This window comes from Lathamus discolor, chromosome 10, assembly GCF_037157495.1.
Source record: "Lathamus discolor isolate bLatDis1 chromosome 10, bLatDis1.hap1, whole genome shotgun sequence".
Classification (NCBI taxonomy): Eukaryota; Metazoa; Chordata; class Aves; order Psittaciformes; family Psittacidae; genus Lathamus; species Lathamus discolor.
In genome coordinates, this window is record NC_088893.1 from 9,834,627 (window position 1) to 9,855,556 (window position 20,930).

The 20,930-nt window shown below is 45.2% G+C and overlaps 1 protein-coding gene across 1 annotated transcript in view; it reads right to left on the reverse strand.

Moving 5' to 3' along the window:
- Window positions 1-6,872: 6,872 nt before the first annotated feature.
- Window positions 6,873-20,930, reverse strand: part of HTR4 (5-hydroxytryptamine receptor 4) — a 55,217-nt gene continuing 41,159 nt past the window's right edge. Inside the window, exons 5-7 of the mRNA XM_065690767.1 lie at window positions 13,810-13,963; window positions 11,888-12,456; window positions 6,873-6,976 (exon numbers count right to left, since the gene is read on the reverse strand). Of these exons, the coding sequence (XP_065546839.1) occupies window positions 6,970-6,976; window positions 11,888-12,456; window positions 13,810-13,963 (730 nt within the window). The 3' untranslated portion in view covers window positions 6,873-6,969. The remainder of the gene's footprint in view (window positions 6,977-11,887; window positions 12,457-13,809; window positions 13,964-20,930) is intronic.

Consider the following 20,930-nt stretch of genomic DNA (forward strand, 5'->3'; position numbering starts at 1 on the left):
GCCTGCCTGGTGGTATTTGTGTAGCAGGAGCCCAAAGGCAACTCTGTGCCAAACAGCCAGGCAGCTCCCACTCCCTTCCCTTGGGGTGACATTACAGGACAACAGAAAAAGCCTGGAGATGTTTCTGTGTTACTGTTAAATAAAACGGGGCCAAAACTCCCCCAGCACTGGCTTTGTTCATGGCTGCTTTGAGTGCACGTGCACTTTTTACTACCTGAAGCAAACAGCCATGCTGTAGCACTGGCCTTGGCTCTCCACCTTCTTTTCCCAGTTTTCCTTTTTAACCTTTGCACTTCAACAGTGAGAAGAAAGCTGCTGGAAGAGAGCTAAGAAGGATGAGTGGTTCATGGCTTGGCAACTGGAGCATCAGTGGACAGTGGGCACAGGCAGTCATCACAGGGGAGCAAACAGTAGGACAGTGCTGGGACTGGAAGGGAAGAAACCTTTACTGCAGCTTCCCATCAGCCCGGTTGTGGCTGCGACTGCTTTTCCATCCACACATCTCCATGTGCACTGCCATGCTGGATGTACATCCTGACCATTGCAAATGCTTTTGCCCAGGGTGGATTCAGGTTCCTTGGCAGCACATCAGCTGCCTGGAGGAGCTCTGGGTGCCACGAGCTGCTGCAGGGGCCTTGTGCTGTTACCTCCTTGAAGAAGTCAGGAGATACAGAACTACACACATCTTTCTTCAGATGAGGGAGAGGGGGAAGGAAGGACAGCTGTGCACACGATGATGTTCCATCTTTTTGTTTGTAGGTTGTTTGATGCTGCACAGAGCAACACACATCCAAGCACTTGGCTATGTGCGAAACTATTTTTATGGTGATAACTTCTACTGCTGAGGAACATCTAGACTCCCAGACCCAAGGGAATCTTCCATGCTGCAGAGCAGATTGTATAATCTCAGCCTGCACTTCCTGATTCAGCCAATATCTCCTGTTTGAGCCTGATATTTATAGCACTGTGCCCTGCTCATGATCCTTCACAACTCCTAGTCACAGTATTTGTGAATGTTACACTAGAAGGCTGTTACTGTGGAGAAGACTGATGCCAAGTTGTAAAATCATGCAAGGGAGGTTGGAACATAAGTTTGATTGTAAATATTGGCAAAGCTTCATAAAAAATTACAAGAAAGCTCCTTCAAGAAGCAACAAAACTCTTTTTGTTCAGTTGTTACCAGGTCTAATGATCTCCTATATTTTTATAGAATAATGAAATTTAAGTGAAACCCAAATTATTTCTTGACTAAGATTAACAACATCAGCAAGGGAAAAGACCTAATAAGTGCTATACTCTAATTCACCAGTCTGAGCCTTTTCCCTGGTACGAAATTGTCTCCCTGTACTATTTTTAACTACTTTGTCCAGCCTAGCTTTAAATGGCAGAATGAGATGAGATGTCTGTATGCACTGTACATGCCATCACACACCCACTCTGAAGGAGAAACTGGGAAATAAGAGCAAAGGAACAAAAGAAATGTATTTAGAGAAGTAACAGGGGTTATTTCAGCATCACTGAAATTGTGCAGCACCCAGAGCGATGCTGAACTTGCTCCCTGCTGGGTGCCCTCCGTGCTAGTACAACAAAGCAACGGATTGAAAGCAAAGGGGCTGAGGACATCTCCATCCTGGACCATGCCATTCAACCAGCAGAGAGTCCTGTCATCACCCAGTATGTCCTGAACGAACAGGCTGTGGGTCTTCCCTGAACTCATTCTTGTGTTCAATACCTGTTCTTGTACTAAAGAGCTTATTACAAAGAAATACGATCTTAACCGTTAAATTTCTAGTAGTAGAAAACTACACGAGAATCAGTGGTCATGGCTTATGATCTATGTTTTTAAAAATTAATACTTTCTGTCTGATGCATGTTTGTGCACTTTAAACTTCCAGGTCTTTCCCTTGCTACACATCTGTGCATTAGACTTATGTAGCACAAGCAGCACTGGTCTCTCTACTTTTCTAGTAGACGATAAATACTTTGTCTGCCAGGATTCTATTGCTACAGCCTCTATTTGAAACCTTTAATCACATGTCATTGCTTCCAGGATCCTCGTGGAGCACAGTACCCCTCTGCCAGCCCTGCCTGGGCTGGGTATGCAGGCAGCATTGGTTCCATGTCTGTGGAACAGCCTCCTTCACCTTTCAGGCTCAGTAGCAAGTGGGAGCTGATATTCAGCACTGAAGCCTGTTTCACACTGGCTGTTCATTGTATTAGCCTGTGGTCTGTGTTCAGCGTGCCAAGAGGCACAGCTGTAAAAATGCACAGCCATAAAGACCATGTTTCTGTAACTGTAGAAACATTTTCTTTGTGCTCAGCTAACCAAGTAATTCAGAGGGCAGACTAGCCCTGTGCTGCTTGCTCGTATTACTGTTAGTCATCTAATCTGGTGCTATCTGAATATGTTATCAGCAATTATTTGTTTTTCTCCAGAGAGGAGATTAAAAGTAAATTGCTTATGACCAAGACCTGTTCCTGAAAAGTCCCGACTAGAAATACATCTGCTAGCAGATGGCAGTTTATATGATTTACAAACCAAGGGGGTGATCTAGTTAATACACTCCATGCTGATCTAAGTACCAAGTCAAACACATCATACTTCTTGCAAATTGCGACCTCATAAAATAGAATTAGCTTGGAGAATTGAGAGCGACTTTTCATAACCTCATGTTTACCAGTGGGACAGACATTAGTCCATCTTCTCAAGTTTTTTATATCACATTCTAGATCAGAAAGTCTGGACACCATCATGTAAGGACAATGTCCTTCCTTTCTATTTATCTGTGGGTGTGATTGTCTGCCAAACTTGGATCCTAGGAATGTGACAGAAGCACCTCTGGATACCAAGCTGCTGACCCCCAGGGTTACGAACTTGGCTGCACTGCGGTCACTGCCAGAGGGGAATGGTATGGTAGGAAGCACAGGAACCCGGTTCATGAGGTCTTTTGGGAAACTGGGACAACTTCTGTTTCTCTTGATGTTCCCTGATGGATGCAAAATCAGTAGGATGGAGGAGAAAGCTGGACTTTACATAGGCGGTGTGGGCAGGTATTGACAAGCTCTGAAGCAGTTCAGCTCTCCTGGTTTCCACAAGGGTCAGAATTAAGGCAAAAGCAGGAGTTTATGAGGTCCCAAGGCAGCTTCCTACTAGCACAGTCATACTGTACAATGAGATGATCTTTGTAAATTCATCAAGGTTCAGCTTGTTAAAAATTAGACGTTTTCCTCCACTAATTTTACACAGGTTGTTTCAAACCATCACTACCATGGTGGCTGGCAGCTTGTAAAATTCCATGCTTGCAATTATTCCTGGCCACTTTATATCCATTTGTTCTTGTTACAGGATTAGTCCTTAGTTCAAATAACTCCTCCTTTCCCAGTCTTTATCCTTTGAAGCATTTAAAGACAGCAATCAGATCCCCTCTCAGTTTCCATTTTGCAAGGAGAAACAAGACAGCCATGCTCGGGCTGTGGTACGAAGCCCGGTGCTGCTTCTGCTGGCATGGAGAACTGAGACTTGAACTGAAACGATCAGGGCGGAAAACACATCTTGAGCAATCTCTGATTGCACTGCCCAGAGGGCTCAGCCCTGGGGCTGTGCCAAAAGAACGAAATACTCTTTGTCACCTCTGAAGTCACTCTTCTTAAATGTTTTGATTGATATATTTCACATCTTGGGATGAAGAGCTCTCCTGAGGCTTCTCTCCTTGGTGTGGCTCTGTACAAGGAAAGAGCAGCCTCCAGAGTGACCCACAGAGTCACACGTGACACCCTTCAGGCAGTGCTCATGCTGCATTGGCCATGCCTAATGAGAAAATGAACATGAGCCGGCTTCAGTGTGCGCTTGCAGCCCAGAAAGCCAACCGTATCCTGGGCTGCATCAAAAGAAGCGTGACCAGCAGGTCGAAGGAGGTGATCCTGCCCCTCTACTGTGCTCTTGTGAGACCTCACCTGGAGCATTGTGTGCAGTTCTGGTGTCCTCAACATAAAAGGGACATGGAACTGCTGGAACAAGTCCAGAGGAGGGCCACGAGGATGATCAGGGGACTGGAGCACCTCCCCTATGAAGATAGGCTGAGGAAGTTGGGGCTGTTCAGCCTGGAGAAGAGAAGGCTGCGTGGAGACCTAATAGCAGCCTTCCAGTATCTGAAGGGGGCCTATAGGGATGCTGGGGAGGGACTCTTCGTCAGGGACTGTAGTGATAGGACAAGGGGTAACGGGTTAAAACTTAAACTGGAAGTTTAGATTGGATATAAGGAGGAAATTCTTTCCTGTTAGGGTGGTGAGACACTGGAAGCGGTTGCCCAGGGAGGTTGTGAGTGCTCCATCCCTGGCAGTGTTCAAGGCCAGGTTGGATGAAGCCTTGTGTGGGATGGTTTAGTGTGAGGTGTCCCTGCCCATGGCAGGGGGATTGGAACTAGATGATCTTGAGGTCCTTTCCAACCCTAACTATTCTACGATTCTAATGCTAGCCTTGCCTACTTGTAACAGGGAAAGAGTGAAAGACTGGTCAAAAGGGCTGCCTGAGAGCACCCAAGGATGTCAGCATTGCTTTTCCAGGCACCTACAGCTGATGACAAATGACACTACTGCAAATAAAGGAAAGTCCACCAAGATTTATGTCTATTGCACAAAAAAATTCATTAGCTTTTCTTGTGCCTCTTGCTAAGTGCTGAAGGGTCCCTAAGGACAGAGCCCTCCCAGGCACAGAAAAGGACATTCCCTCAGGTCCTCCAGGGAGCAATGTGATAATGCTCCTGCAGGGTACAGTCAGCTGAGAGTGGCTTCCACCAGGCCTGCTAACCGGAGTAACTCAATCTCAGGAGCATGATGGTTTGCAGGCAAACATAACGTTTGCAGCTATTTGCTAAAATGAAGCAAAATAAAGCCCTGCCATTGATGAGAAAAACCAAAATCCCAGCCCAAACACATGCAAAGACAGCAGCTGCACCCCAGCAGTATTTCATCAGTTTCTCTGCTAATAAAAATTACTCGTATCTCTCAACAGAGAGCTTCCACTAAAACCCTGTCAAAACAAAGGACTTGCATAAACCCCCAAAATTTGCAGGGGATGGAGGTAGCAGGCGCATGTCATTGTTTCTTGTGTTTCTCAAGCTCAGAAACTTCCTAAAAAGAACTTAGGGGGAATGTGCTTCATCAGCACATTCACAAAGGGGTGAAATTCTTGCCTATTGGACCCATTAATAAGGCAACTGCTGGAGAAATTACAACACGCATCCTCTAACTTAGCAGCCTGTAATTGCTCCAAGGCTCACAAGCGCAGCAAAATATAGGCTACTTACACCGTGCCTCCAAAATGACCTATGGAAATCCAGCGTGAAACAGCAAGCAATGAGGCAATGAAGGAAAGAGCAGATCAAGTCCAAATGATCCATCTTGGGGCTAACGAACTTGTAGCGAAGAAGATGGTAACATATGTCAAAGCTCTGATCCATCTTGCGGCATCATTAAAATTCCCAGGCAGTTCCTGCCAGCCAGGAATTTTAACTCTAACGACCTGGTTTTGTTCTACATAACAGTATAGCTTTGGGCAGTAGTATCCTGTCACTGGAATTCTTTTCTAAATGATACTTTAGTGATAAGAAAAACAAATCACAGAACATCTACAGAGAAATCTGTTCACTTTGTGTAAAGGGGAAAAGGTTTGGAAGGGTATTCATGTTGTAGTGAGTGCTAAAATACAGGAAAATCAATTTTAAATCGAAGACGTTCATCCTTCGGGTTTACAAATTAAGTCACAGTGAAGATTCACTTCCACATCAATTGCAAACTCGGTCAAACCAGGCTAAAACACTATTTTTGTTATTGATGGTTTTTGTTCCCTTCTTGGGCCTGTTTGTGAATTTTGTGCACCCAGGTGCCTACCTGCTGCTTGCCTATTTCTCCTTAAAGCAAAGCCAAAACACCTTCAGAAACTCTGAAAGAATCATAAATACTGGATTTTACCCTTACAGCTAATTTGGTCGAGCCTTCAGGCAGCCTAGCAGAGTGAATGAGCAACGTAGATAGCTGGCTTTGAAGCTGAGGGCAGTAGGACACCCTGAGTTTGAACCCAAGCCTTCATCTTTCACCCCTAGGCCAGCTAAAGATCAGAGCCTTTTACAAGTTTATCCAAGAAGAGTTGTGCATTTACTGAAATATCTCATTTTTTTTCACTTTTTGATTGCTTTTTTTTTTCCTTAAGCAGCACTGAAGCCCTTCCTTGCCCAGCATGGCTGGCTGCTGCTGCAGCCTGGAGCTGAATTCCAGGCTCCCAAGGCAGCCGTCACACATCGTACTCTTTCCAACATCACCAACACAACAGAGTGTAACACTTCCCTGATAAGGCAGCCTGCAAACATCTCCTTCCCAGAAATTAATTCCCTCTGGGTTACCCAGTTATGCATCTCCATGATTTCCATGCACATATATGAGAGAGAAAGACAGAAAACAGCGGGGAAGCAAATATTTAGCATCATGCAGCAGCAGATCTGGGCTCAAGATTCTTTTCTGCTGATACTGAAACGGTTTGTAGGGACTCCAGAAGAGAGGTCTGAGATATTACCCTGGCTGTGCCTGACCTGTCCCCCCATGCCCGCTGTCCCTCCTTCCTCCAAAACACCTCTGCTAGCGTCAGTGGCCACCACTCTGTCCCGTGGGAAAGTGCGGTAACGAAGGTGTGTGTCCCCATCTAAGGCTAAATGCACCTTTGCCAACGAAGCACTTGTGCTGGGAGAGCTTTGCCAACCACCAAGGGACGTCTCTGCCTCAGGAGAGCTGGAGGAGAAGCACGCGAGCGGAGGACTGGGAGCCTGCACTGGCCAGGCTGTCGGCTGGGCTGTGCTGGGCTGGGCAAGACCCTCGGCTGCTGCTGTGGAGGAGCGGTGGGATCTGCTGGGGCTTTCTGAACCTCGGCAGCGAGTCTGTTATTCTGCCTCAGGAAGCTCTGCAGTCTCTGCGGCTGTCTTAGTGCCTAAGGAAGGATAAGAGATAAGAGGAACAGGAGGAGGCAGAACAGGAGGAGTTATTTTACTTGAGAAAGTAAATCCTTGAGAAAGACCTGCTGGCTCCATCAGAAAGCAGCTCTGAATAACTAACCTCTGTGTTTCTAAGTCCAGCCACAACTGCAGTCCTTGAGATCACTGATAGGCGCACATCACTTCTTCCTTTGCTCCAAGGAGCTCTGCCCTTCTCCTCCCTACAGCCAGCGTGGATTTATTTGTATTCCAAAAGATCCATAAGCCATGGAGCTGCTAAACTTCTAAAAACTGGAGACCTGAGTTGCTGTGTTGCCAGTTCCAGCAGCATCCAGGAAGCACCGGAGCTTGCTGCAGTTTGGGAGATTTACTGGCACAATTACTCATGTTCCCTCCTGGGACCAATAAGACTCCACAGCAGAGCTCTGGCGTCGAGTGCCGGCTGCACGCCGTGGTTTACTGCACACTTCTCCCAGTGTTTTATGCACCTGCAGAGTGCTGACATGAGTGTGGGCTGATTGGCTTATTAATGTAATTCTGTATTTATGAAGACAATGAACTTCCAGCCCCCAACGTGCAGCTGCTTTTTTTTCACTTTGTTCCTCTTGACTCTTCTAAAAGGCAAATCAGGATGTGTTTTACTGCGGAGAAATAAAACTGGCATCGGCTTCGTCTGAGCAGACCTGTCTCTGATGGAAAATAAGTAAATAAACCACTCACTGTATCTTTCCCTGAAGAGACCAATACACTGTACTGTGCTGAACCGTGCACTTCTGAGAGGACATGGGGAATGCACCAAAGTGAACTAGACTCAAACATTCCAGAGTTTGCCTACCCCAATCATTGCTCAAATATATGTTACTCAACTCCATCTTTGCTGTGGCAAAATTCAGAACTTGTTTTTTCCAAGAATTCAAGCAATGCTGATCTGAGTTCCCCTCCACCTGTGCAAAATGAGAGTTTAATGATTCATGAAGGCATGAGTTTGTTGTTTTGTGTTGCATAAATATCTCTGTGTGACAAAAGATATGCAAGCAATATGGTTAAAGGGGAAGACAGAACTGTTCAGATGATTATGGCATTTTGTGTTCACTCTCATGGTGCACAGAACTGACCAAATGTTACAGTCATTCAGAAACCCATATCTATTGCAATTAATAATTGTACTAATTTTTGCCATACGTTAGTTGAGTGCTCATTGCAAATTCTCCTATCCACTCATTATTCAGAATGATTCCCTAGTCCTCTCAATGAATGATATTCCAAACCACAGGTTATTCGAGCTATGAATTGCAAATATTTATAATGAATTACACAATTTGTGCTGCAGCCAGAGAATCAAAACTTTGTATATGACATGTGAGCTGCAATCTCAACCATTGAAAATGAATAGTGTGTGAATTGTAGCCACACCTGCAAATTTCAATTCACCATTTGCCTGTGTCCTGAGCGAATTTTGCAGTTGATGGTACACAACAGGATTGAAATAGGTGAATACTCAGGGGTAAAAAAAGGGGTTGTGGCAATTCCTACACTTGCAGGAAGCAAAATTGGAAAACAGGCAAACCGAAATCTTCTGTCAAAGCTGAATATTGAATTCTAATACTCTTTCCCATCATACACACAGATTCGACTCTGACCAAATCCTATCTCCCAGCTGCTTATGACATCTTCAGAACACATTTTGTGTCACGATTTACTATGCCCAACAAATGGGTGTCTCTCACACCAGCTGGTGGAAAGTTCAAGAACTAAATAGGTGACAGAAAATCCTTTCTCCATCTTCTGCTCCATAACTTAAAGTGAGGTGGTTGCCAGGGAAACAAGAAAGCTGTGGTCACTCTCCTATCATAGTTGAGCCACTGCGCAGTCACCTCCCTTGCACCGTCGCCACTGCGGTTGGGCCTGGCCCAAGGAGTGTTGTACAAAGTCTCTCCCTGCTGGGTCACCCAGAGCACCACAGTCTTCATAGATCACTTTAAAAATAAGTTATAAAAGAAAGAAGGAATGAGAACTGATTCCCAAGTGGTCTCAGTCTGCATGTGGTGAGAGCATCTGCCTCTTCTCACTGATGAGTTTTATTGCACTCGGTTCCTCCTTCTTTTTTCCCCATTCCTAACATAACTGTGAAAAATCCCAAAATGGTAATGTCATTACATTGCGACACTAAAATTATCAGAAGAAGAATAGAAGAAATGCTGTCCCTTCCCTAGAAGGCACTCTCACAAGTGGTGCCTCCAAGAGCAAGAGCCTAAGCTTTAACAGTGACAAGCATATTCTTGCACTTGGAAATGCACCGGTGAGTCAAATGTGAGCAAGGACAGAATGGTTTGGACAGATAGAATTGAAGGGAAGTTCAGATCTTCTCAAGATTGGAAGTGGAAAGGAATTAAAAATCCCAACCTACCTACTCCTGACTCCCTCTGAGGCTAAATGACCCATGTCAACTCAATACAAAACACTAATCTCTGCCGGTTTTGCGGAAGGAACCCAGCACAAGGTCTTTCCTGCTCTTCACTGTTCTCCCCGCCAGGATACAAAAACCAGCTGTAAAATCCCACTTGTGCAACCTCCCCATTTGCAGTTCTTGGTCAGGAAGAAACAGCTTTGAGGTTGGAAAAGAAGTGTGTGAGCCAAGCGCTGCCCCTGTGCAGCTTCTCAGTTGGGTTGGTATGAAGTCAGCCCATACAGGAAGGTTTCACTATTCCATTTAATAGACACAGACCCCTTATATATCCAAACTAGTAAAGAAATATACAGCACATCTTCAGAGAACCCACCTCACTAAATTTCTCCTCCATCCATGTTGAGTCCAACCTTCTCTGCATTTAAGAGAGAAGCTCTGAAGAAATGAAAATTCCTCAAGTAAGATTAACTGTCCAAAACCTACAGTTCGTTGGTTTGCTTTAATCCCCACACCTCTGTCAGCATCAGTGCTTAATCTGCACCAGGCAAAGAAGCCACACTTTTCTCATCCATTAAAAAGCTGAAGACAACAGAAAATAATTGCTCTCTGAAGTGCTGATGCACAGAGCTGAATCCCTCCAGGGATTCAGGGAGGGAGGAGGGGATGTGGCAGCAGGAAGCAGGTGCCTTCTGCAGAGGTGGAGCAACACAGAAAGGCAGAAGGCAATCTGATTTGTGCGTGTAGTATGTTGAAGAGAAGCAACATGCTTTTATCCATTAAAGTACTCACAAAAAGCTAGAAGTGAACAGGATGCCCTGCGCAGGTTTGCTTCTTACAAACACGATGGTTGTCACATCTAGATTGACAGGATGGCTATACATTTCCATGGAAAGGTTCTGTGTGGGACCAGAGTGGTACAAGTGGGAGCAAGAAGCTAGAATGTAGAATACCTGATCTCAGCTCCATGGTGGAATCCACCATTTACTTCAGCTTGTCAGAGCCTCCCCAGCTGGCCTGAGTGGCCAAGACCCATGCAGGGATGTGTTTCCAGCATTTATCCCTATGGCTCACCCTAAGCCAGAGGTATTGGCTTGCTCACTGCAGGATGGAGAGCTGAGTCCAACAAGTGCTGCTCCCTCAGTCCTCCTAACCACAGCAGAGGAGCATCAGCCTTGTCCCTGGGAGCACAGCTCTGGCAGAAACACAGGCTGAGCATGGCACAGTGCCAGGCATCCATCACAGAGAGCTCTAGGACCATGGCCCCCAAACAGTTTTTAATCAGCAGAAGATAAATATGTTGCAGTGTCCTTCATGAGTTAGAAAGCTTGAGAGGTCTGTCTCAAGGCTGTGACAAGTCCTGCTCCATCTCCCATCCATTAAACAGCTCAGGACTCTTTCCAAAGCCAGCAATCACTGCAGAAGGGAGCTTAGAGCAAACCTGCAGATGAGGCTCAGGTGGGCAGTGCTCAGTGTCTAATTTAGTCTCTGGGCAGGTTCAGCTCTGAGCACAGAGTCACCAAATCCTTTATCTGCACGTGAAGAGCCAAGAATCCATCTAGCAAAAGAACCAAATCTCCTCTAGAAAGCTGCATAGAAACACCTCTAGTTTTATCCAGTCTGCAGTTTGTTCTGATATTACAGGAGATAATTGTTCTTCCCGCCCTTCCTCCCGTGCTCTGCCTCCCACCTCTCCACTTGATAAGAAGACAGCAGAGCGTGTCTCACACCACAGAGACCTCCAAACCCCTCTCTACCCCCACAGTGCAGAGTCCACACCCTCTCCTCTTGCAATGAGCACATTGTGGTACTCACTGAATGGTGTGGGGATCAAACTCACTGGGACCCAAACTGTCAACACCAGGCTGTAGCCCATGCGAGGCACGCTCAGCTCCTGAGGCTCCCACAGTGTTTGGGAGTTTAACTGGGTTACAGTGCGAGGCAGACACCCTGGGAATTGCTGAGCTGCCCAAACAAAATGGCAAGCCCCCCCCCCCCCCCCCCCAAGATCCACTGACATGCCCCAGGATCACAGTGTTTGGGGAAGTTCACCCTTTGCCTTTCATTAGTTCAGAAGCTGCAGCAGTGGCTGGTGGGCCGCCAAAGGCAGAGTTTGAGAAGGGGCAATGGGAGGCGTCATGATCTTTTTCCTAGAGAAGACAGAGCAGGCAGCACTCCCCAGGTGCTCCCTATGGGCTCAAGTTGTTCCCCCCAGACCAGACAGCAGGGCTTGCCAAAATGCATACACAGCTTCTGTATTCTGTTCTTCCCCGAACACACCTCTGGAGAAAGTGTGCATGCCAACACATATCCGTCATCTACAAAACTAGGTTGTCTGAGCACCCTAAGGATTTCTGGCTGCTTCTCTTGCACCCTTCCCTTTTTAAACATTTAATTAATCAGATATTTCAAATACAAAGTGAAACCAATCCTCTACAAAAACTCTAGAGAAGTACTCTTTCCTGTGTCTACAGGCATTTTGCAGCATCCGAGAAACACTCACCTTAGTACATGAGTCGATCCATTTATTGTGGTGGTGGAACACGGGACTGTCTGCCCCAAAATGGAAGGCCTTCGGTATCGCTCATCACCACAGCACAGGATGATGAGGAAGGCACGTCTGAAAGACTTGTTCAGGAAGGCGTAGAGGAAAGGGTTCAACCCTGAATTGATGTAGCCCAGCCACAGGAAAGCCGTCCACAGCTTCCCTGGCACGGTGTAGTTTATGAAAGGGTCCACTATGTTTGTGACAAAGAAGGGGGCCCAGCACAGGCAGAAGCACCCCATGATGATGCACAGGGTCTTGGCAGCTTTGGTCTCGGTCTTCATGCGGTGCGTGCTGTGCTGGTCCGGGTGGTGCTGCCGGCCGTCGGTGGGGGCCCCCGCGCGCTGCAGCACCCGGATCTGCCGGGCGTGCTCCCTGGCTGTGATGTAGATGCGGTAGTAGGCCAGCACCATCAGGAGGAAGGGAATGTAGAAGGCCACCACGGAGCAGGTAATGGCGTATGGCTTGTTGACCATGAATATGCAGTAGGTGGAGTTGGAAGCCTTGTTGAACTGCCTTTGCTGAATCTGGGACAGGGGCAGGAAGGACAAGGACAAAGAAGAAGGAAAGAAGTTCAGCTCTTCTCTGATACCAGCAGCCTGTTTCCTTGGAGACCTCATCACCACTTTCTGACACTATGTACCCCCTCTGCTCTCCCATCCACAGTACCTGCCTTGCCCACTGCTGCCTCTCCTGCCTGTGCTCACACTGTGGGCTCTGTGGTACTGCAGGCCCTCTGGACCAGCCCGTGTTGCAGCTCCAGCATTGCAGAGCATGCCTCAACCCGGACAGTGAGAATCAGTTAAAACACAGCAAAGGAGAGTAACTTCGCTTTCCGCCATGCTTTCTGCAGTGCTCACTGCTCTGTTCAGGGTGTGCTTTTACACCACAGATGCACAAGTTCCACACAGCCAGGTCTCACAGGGCTATTAGGAAAGGACGAAATGGAAAGGGACCAGGCTGGAGGGAAGCTTTGGGCTGGAGGTGACCCAGAACATCCCAGGAACAAGGCTGGTGGCAGTAGCCTGAGAGGGAGAAGTCTGCAGATTGAGTCCATCATCTGAGATCTCATCATTGACTTGCTGCATGCATGCATGTCCTGAAGGTGATTGTCTAGAAGCAATTTTGGCTTTATCACCTTGTCTAGAGGCTGGGCAGCTTGCACCTGTTACTCTTGACAAGCCAAAAAGCATTCACAGCTCCTTGGCTAAGACTTGGCATAGAAGATGCCACATCTCTTTAAACAAGATCTTCTAAACAAAGTGTTTTCACAGTTTGCCATTTTTAATTCCTGCATCTCTACACTAGAAGGAGAGCATATTTGCAGCTCTTAACTCCTTCCCCTGTAGATGGGATCCTGCAAGTGAAGCCAGACTGTAGCAGGGAAAACTGACTCCTGCTGAAATGACTTGCACAGAGGAACTTCACCTTCTCCTCTCCCTCTAGGCTCACAACAGGACAGGGATATTGATAGAATTGGCCCAAAATGCTGTCCCTTCTGGTGAAGTTTGGGTTTCCTGGCTCTCCAAACATCACTAGCATGGCAAGAAGGTCAAGGGGAACTAAGAACTCCTGAGGTGCCCGTCAGGAGCCAGCTGGGGCTTGGCATGTTTTCAAAGGACTGCTCACTGAACTGATTAGTAGATGTAAATCCACTCCCAGAGCCACCACCGTTCTTTGTATCAACCCTTCCAGGACAGAGTGATTTTAAACCTCCTAAGGAAATCCTCCATAAATTCAGCAGCTCCTCTGCATCGCTAACATGAAGTTTCTCCTTCAGCCTCTGTTGCCTTCTTTTCTCTGAATATATCTTTTAAAAGAAGAATATACAGCACCAAATATATTTGATATCAGGTTGGTGTTCCCCCTTAGCTACTCACCAGATCAATGATGCCAATGCTATTCCAGCCTTGCATGATAGGGAGGAAAGAAATAAATGTCGGGATTACCCAGCACCCTCCAAGCATTACAGCAATGCGCAATGGAGTCATCTTGTTCCTGTAAACCAGAGGCTGGCAGCAGATAGCGTAGTACCTGCAAGGAGAAAAGTGAGAACAGCAGTCATCAAAGGAGACATCCATGTCTTCTAAAAATAAAGCTGTAAAGCATTTTCTGCAGGTTGTTTCTCTTGCCTTTCAAAATAGAGAAAAAATGAGCCTGTAGCCGGTTTCCATTGACTGCCTCTTACACAAAGAGCTCAGCATATTTTCACAGCAGGAATAAATAAGGTTTCAGAGTGCCTTACAGGGGAAAGGTAGTGTTTTCTGTTTTCCAGTTAGTGAAAATGAGGCACAAATCAATGCTGTAGTTTGTCTGAGGTCGCAGAACAAGGGAGTGACTTCATATTCATCCCTCCTCTTCCTCTGCAGTTAGTCACAAAGCTGTCTGCACCCTCCTTACTGTGATGAATGAGAACACCTTCCTCCCATTTAGCCATAACTGAGTAAATGTTGGGGGTTTCCTAACTGCAATGGACATTTATTTTGACAAGACTGCAAAAGCTGTTATTGCAAATTAGAAAAGTGTTTCAAAGCTGTGAAAATGTCAGTGAAATAAAGTGTGGTTTTCCATAAGCAAGCTCCCTTTCTACCTCCCAGAAATCTGCCTCTTGTCTGGTTGGACTTTAACCTTCTGCCACAAGGACAGGGCAAATGGGGCATCTAGTCTTTTCACTGTCAAGGGGACATGACCTGCACACTCTTTTCTCCTCCCAAAACATCCATAATATTCATAGTACAACAGGTCCCTTCTCTCAATATAACAAATAGCCATGAACTAAAAATGCCTTTGCAAAGAGATAATAAATCAGCTCTTCTGCTTGTTTGGTCCCTGGCTACCCACTTGCTAGCAGATTTCTACATCAGGAAGGCGTACCAAACCTAAAACTGGAAATCTAATTGATCTGAAATTAGCTTATGCCCATAAGCTTAGCAGATGAGCAACCATATCATCCTACTGCAGGTTTTTGACGGTCCTGACCTGACAGTCTGTCTCAGGTTCCAAATGAAATATTTTTGATCTTCAGATTTTGGGATCTCAGCACGCTTTGTAGAAACAGGGCAGTACTGATGATCCCAGAGCTGTGACAGCGAACTGGGGTCCAGAGACACATGAAGTGCCCATAAATTCTCAGGTCTTCTAAATAACTAAACGTATCATTCAGCTATGTGCCTGATGAATACATTTTCTTAGTGAATGAATAACGATAATCTGGTAGATGTAGCTTCCAGGTTTGGCAAGCACAGAAGTTACGCAACATGGGGCCCTGTAGGATATGAGCACTGCAATGAAGATGGGGCCACATTTTCAGTAACTATAAAGGGAATGAATTGTCTGTCAGAGATGTTTCCGAGTCAAGCCTCAACATCAAGGTACAATGTGCATGTAGAGAGAGCCTCACTGCTGTCTTATGAGGTCAGCAGAATCATGAATTAGAGACATAAAATTAGGAAACACACACTAAAGCTGGACAACTAGCCTGAGGAGGTGCCCATGAGGATTTCTAAGTGCCAGCAGCACATTAAAATATGACATACGTGAAAACACACATGTACACAGTTCATGTGCATGTATTAGAGAGATAACCTTGAAGTCCTTAATTTATTTCATCAAGATTTGAGTAGGAACCAGAAGTTTTGTGCTAAACAGGCACAACAATATATGAATTTCCAAAATTTTTAAGACTTTATTTTTTGTCATGTGGAATCAACTGAATTACTTTATTTTGATAAAATCAGTTGATATATTCCACACAAAGGGCTGAAATAATATCAAAGTGTCAAAAGAAAACGTTTTTTTAAAGTCTCTCTGAAATAAGATTCAAAATGTCACAGGGGAAAAATGTTGAAAGAAGCATTCAACTATTTCAATTTCATCATTTCTGCATTCCCTCCTGGTTTTGTGTGTGCATGGAAATCAGCCTGTTCCTCTGAAAAGTTTCACCTCCAAAGAAGTATTGCATTTGACAGTAACTCTTATTTTAGAGCACTGGGTGAAACGTTCCTCTAGTGGAGCTCACACGAACAGCCATGGCAGTCAGTGGCTCTGGTTCCTGTCCCCTCCTTCCACCAGGGAAGAGGAGAAGCTGAATAATTTACAGGAGCAGGATTTACTTAGTTTTGGAGCTTGCCTTCATTGGATCATGAGTGGAGAAAGCGATGGTATCCAGCCTCAAATATATGCAAAACTCTACTGGGTAAGGCCCTGACTGACCCACTTAAATGAAAATAGATTTACGTTTGGTTGTTTCGAGAGGAAAGATGGATCACAGACCTCCAAAGGCCTTTCCAACCTGCATTTTTCTCAGTCTATCAGACAATGCGGACCATCATGGTCAGATTTCAGTATCTTAATGATTTCAGAGGACAGAATAAATATTTCCTTTGTTCCTAGGATAATTACCCTAGAAGATCGTGACAGCCACAATGTGTTTGAATAACCTTGTCCTGTGTTGCTAGAGCTTATTGCATTTGGATTTCCCCTGCTCTCCAGATTTCCTTTCCCCGGGAAATAAGCCGACCTTTGAATTCAAACAGGTATTTTCGGTAATGATTTTTAGTGCTTATTAGGACAGATGGTGCTTCTCTTGGCATTACGTGCGACTGCTCTTCTGACTCTAAATACACCGGAGATAAAGCTGGCATAATTAATTGTTTACTGTCAGAGAGATACCTAACGCAAAGTGCTACCCAGTGCTGGACATCAAAGGAGTCCTGTAACGTGCCTGATGGCAAGTTACTCAAGTCACAAGAGACTACACTTATTTGCAGGAAAAGGAAAAGAAGAAATTCAATGAATAAATGGGAAAGAACAGCCAAGACACCAGCTACCATTTCAAAAGTTGAATAAGCAAGCAGAACAGGAAAACCACGACACATTGCTAATTAACTACAGCAGGAAAACAATTCTTCCAAGCAGTTTGAGCTATTACATTTCTATACCTCTATCTCTGCTGCAGCTGACAGCATTACACTGACTTGTACATGCTATTAAAGGCCATTAGAGTAAAAATTATGCCTGTAAAAATGACATCTTAAGCTCTCATATTTCTTCCCTCCCAGTGATTCAGCAGCAATTTTCCTCCACTTACATGTCAAAAGATTATATAGATAGATTTTTTGCTAACTGCTGCTACCATGAGTTCCCTTGTGTTCAGAAGTCGAGCTGGGCTCCTGCTGCCCTACACTGTTATGGGTAACAAGGTTCCACAATCGGAGTGTGGGTGCCAATTTTGCTGAGGGAGGCAGGGAAGCACACCATCCACTTTTCCATAGCTCAGCAGGATTTCCATTCAATGGCCCCAGGAGTCAGAGGACAGAAATCTGTGTATGCTAACTGAAATCAGTAAGTCACACCAATCTTTGCAGTAGCTGGTGATTTGATGTATATGATGGTTTGGGCATTTAAGCAGCTATTTATTCACTGAGAGAAAAGTAATTATTTCGCTAAGATTATCAGTAGTTTTAGTCAAAAGCTGAAATAAAGACATTTTTTTATTCTATCTTTCTGCTTTCTTTCAAGTTAAAGCTGTTTTCCTGTGCTCATAAAGTCTATTTATTATGTACTGGTATGACAGTGTGATGGATGAATATAAAGTGTAATATACACACATGATTAATATGATGTCCAAGTTTAATTAAATATTAATTCTTACTATTATCAGTCAAGACTGTGTTTCTGCAGTTCCCTGAAAATGTTAACTTCCCTGTTTCTTAGAGCAGAGCAGATAAGGCAAAACACATCCTCTCCTCCACCTCTGTTGTGACATTCTTTGCTGAAGGGGAAATACAAAGAATCTCTTCCTGGCGCTGTAGAACTTCCAAGTAGCTCCATAAAGCAAAGGTTATTATAATACTTTTACTTCCCCATATCAGACATTTACCACATGAATGACTCAAACGCTAACATTTTACAGATGGTTCAAAAGAACAAATCCATCACTCCTATGGCCTTACTTGTGGCCTTTATGGCTGCTGCAGATATGTCTGGCTACTGAGGATTTGTGACCTCCCGAGTGTCACCTTGGCTTTATGAAACAGTGCTGTGGCCAAATTCTGTCTCAAGGAACTGGAATGCAATGTTCCTGGTCATCCAGTGGAATTTCCAGTGATATGGGAGACCGATTAGTGCCAAATGGATCAATTCCTACCAGTGGACCTGTCATGTTATAAGCACTCTCCCAGCATCTCCAGGGGTATGCCAGTGCACCCCTATTACATTCACAAAAGCTGTAAGAAATGCTCAGGCTTCAGTGACCAGTGCCCCAGTCTGTGGGGCAACTTCCTCCTTATCCCTACACACATCATCAGCTGGAGCTGCCACAGCCACTCAAACACACATTATCCATGAGCTGTTAAGAGCAAAATATCTTATCCTTTCCCACCAGGACTGGCACTTTGCCTGCCAGCTAGCTCCTCTTTACAGTCAGTGCTAAACATAAAACTAGAAAGCAGATAGAAATGCCTGATGAACTGTACATCAGCAACACATTTGTACCTAACAGCCTTCAGCACTTTGGGTAGAGAAGGCATAATATCACATTCCTCGGCAGCAGGATCATGGACAGCTTGCCTAATGTTAAACTTGCATATATGTGAAAACAGGAGATGGCAGATAAGAGGAAAGCTGTGAAGCCAAAGAGAAAATAGACAGAAAATGAACTTCAGCTATGTTCTTGCCTTGTCCAGCTGAATGCTGAATCTGCTGTGTTGGTCCAAGGCATTTGCGGAAATGTAAGTGTTGCAAACCGTGGGTGTTGTTGCCATTTTGCCTGTACGAAAAAAATCCCATAATAACATGCACATGCATGGCCTGCATGCTTCTTGTATCATAGCCTCTCTCCTCCAGGAAAAATAAGTCTTGAAAAGCACGTTAACTTTTAAGCAATGCCACCTGCAGTTACTACAAGTTTATAGTTCCCAGGTTCTTGTAGACAAGAAAGGAAAGTCTAAGACTGAGAAACAGCACTGCATTTCAACACACTGGTGGCCTAGATCTGACACCAGCATATTCTAGCTGTGGTCCATGGCAAGGACAGCTATTTGTGGTAGTGACTGTCTGCATGTTTATCAAGCACCAACACCATGAGACTCTGTTTGCGACTAGTGTGTGTGGTCAAGACTGAAATCAAAGATCCAATAATCTAGATAACCAGCCGGTACAATAACATTAACATACTCCAGTTTCTGCGGTTAAAGAGAAGCAAGTAATGATACAACAGCTAGCACATCTGGTCATCCATCAGCCTGGACATCAAAGTGCCTCCTCAAGCAAACGGCAGCAGAAAAACTGCCCTGGGCACATCTCTAGAAAGCAGTACTAGAGTCCTCAGCTTCTCCCTTCAGGATCAGTGATGCTCTAACCACACCTCTGTTCTTTCCTTGCCTTCTGGCATTACAGAAATGTACTTAGCTGTATTAGATAATTCCTTGCCCTTGGAGAAAAATTAAAGCATCTCCCTCATTTGCAATGCAACTTTGAGCTATGAGCATGTAGACACTGCTCTACAAGAAGCTCCTTAGAGAGCACAGACAGACAAATACACACCCACCTTTACTAAACAGACTGGTTCCGTGGGTGGCCCACATTTAAAATCATTTGGTGTCATGCGCATGTATACAATTATATATATATACCATATGCTTTGTCATCACTGGGGCCAAAATCAGACAAGGAAAATTTACTGAATACTCAATTTTTTACCCCCCCTTAAATAATCTATAAAAAAAATAGGGAAGAACTGTGGGTGCTACTAGTTCTATCCCAAAGTCAGAGTGCAACAACCATGGCCATACAGGCTCTGTGCCAACCATGCCTTAAACACCAAAGTGGGAATGATTCGTTTGTGAACTCCTAAGGAAAAAGAGACTAAAGAAGCAGAAGCAGCAGACAGACAGGCTCCAGCAGCTGCCAACACAGGGGACCTGCTCTTAACCCACCAGCCAGGAGGAGGCTGAACCTGGCAGAGGGGCTCCCCCCAGGCAGACAGCTCAGATGCTGAGGATGCTGAACCACACTGATAGAAAACTCCTGCAGCAGAGGCATTCATTTCAGAAGAGAGACACTCCTCCTCATGGCACACAGTATACACATGGAGTGTGCTAGGCTGGAAAATCCCCTTTGTCTTTTTGGAGCTCTACTCTGAAGCACACCAAAAACCCAAATCTGAGCATGGTTCTGCACGCTCCTCCTCTCCCTCAGTGAATCCAGACTGGGCCAGAATCTTCAGCTGAATCCTGACCAAGTGATGAAGCCTAAGGAGCTAGGATCTCAATTCATTGTGCCTGTGTGAAATTAAAACTGCGCTACCGGCTTTTCTGATATTTCAGTGAAGCCAGATTCTGGCCTCTGTATAACCACATTGTTAGATTTTTTTTTGAGAGAACAGCTCTTTCTCGTCTTTTTCCCACTGAGCAAATAAACTACGGTCCCTGCCTGCGCCAAATAAAACAAAGTTGTGCATCACTGGTCCAGAAACAAAATCGTACTAAAACGATTATATGTAACAAAATTAAATTCTTATTAGAAAAACAACGGCCTGCTGGTGTTGAGATAATTACACTGAGAAAAACGCTAAAGAGAACAGTTAATTGGGACTGGATAAATTTAGCTAGTAATACAAACAAACGTATATTGCCTAACGCAGATAGAGGACTCCCTCATGGTCCCCGGGTGGGTCACTGTGTATTGAGGGTTATTGGCAACAACAGTGGCAAAATACACTACCGTATTTCTTGAGAGTCTGTAAAGATTAGTAAAGGACAGTGCATCCCTTAGGGTGCGCCACGGCCATCTGCTCTGTTATTTTTCTTAATGCTCTCGGACCTGAATCCTGCAAACCCCATGTCAGTTTTCTGGCCAGGCTGAGTGCCGACACGAGTAACTCTGCAGTTACATGTTGCATCTCATAGCCCTTACGGACTGGCTGCCTTTGCCCTTGCTCAGCCCCTTCCCATGCGGCCTCTCTGTTCCTCCACTTAAGCACCCGAGAGCTGTACCAGAT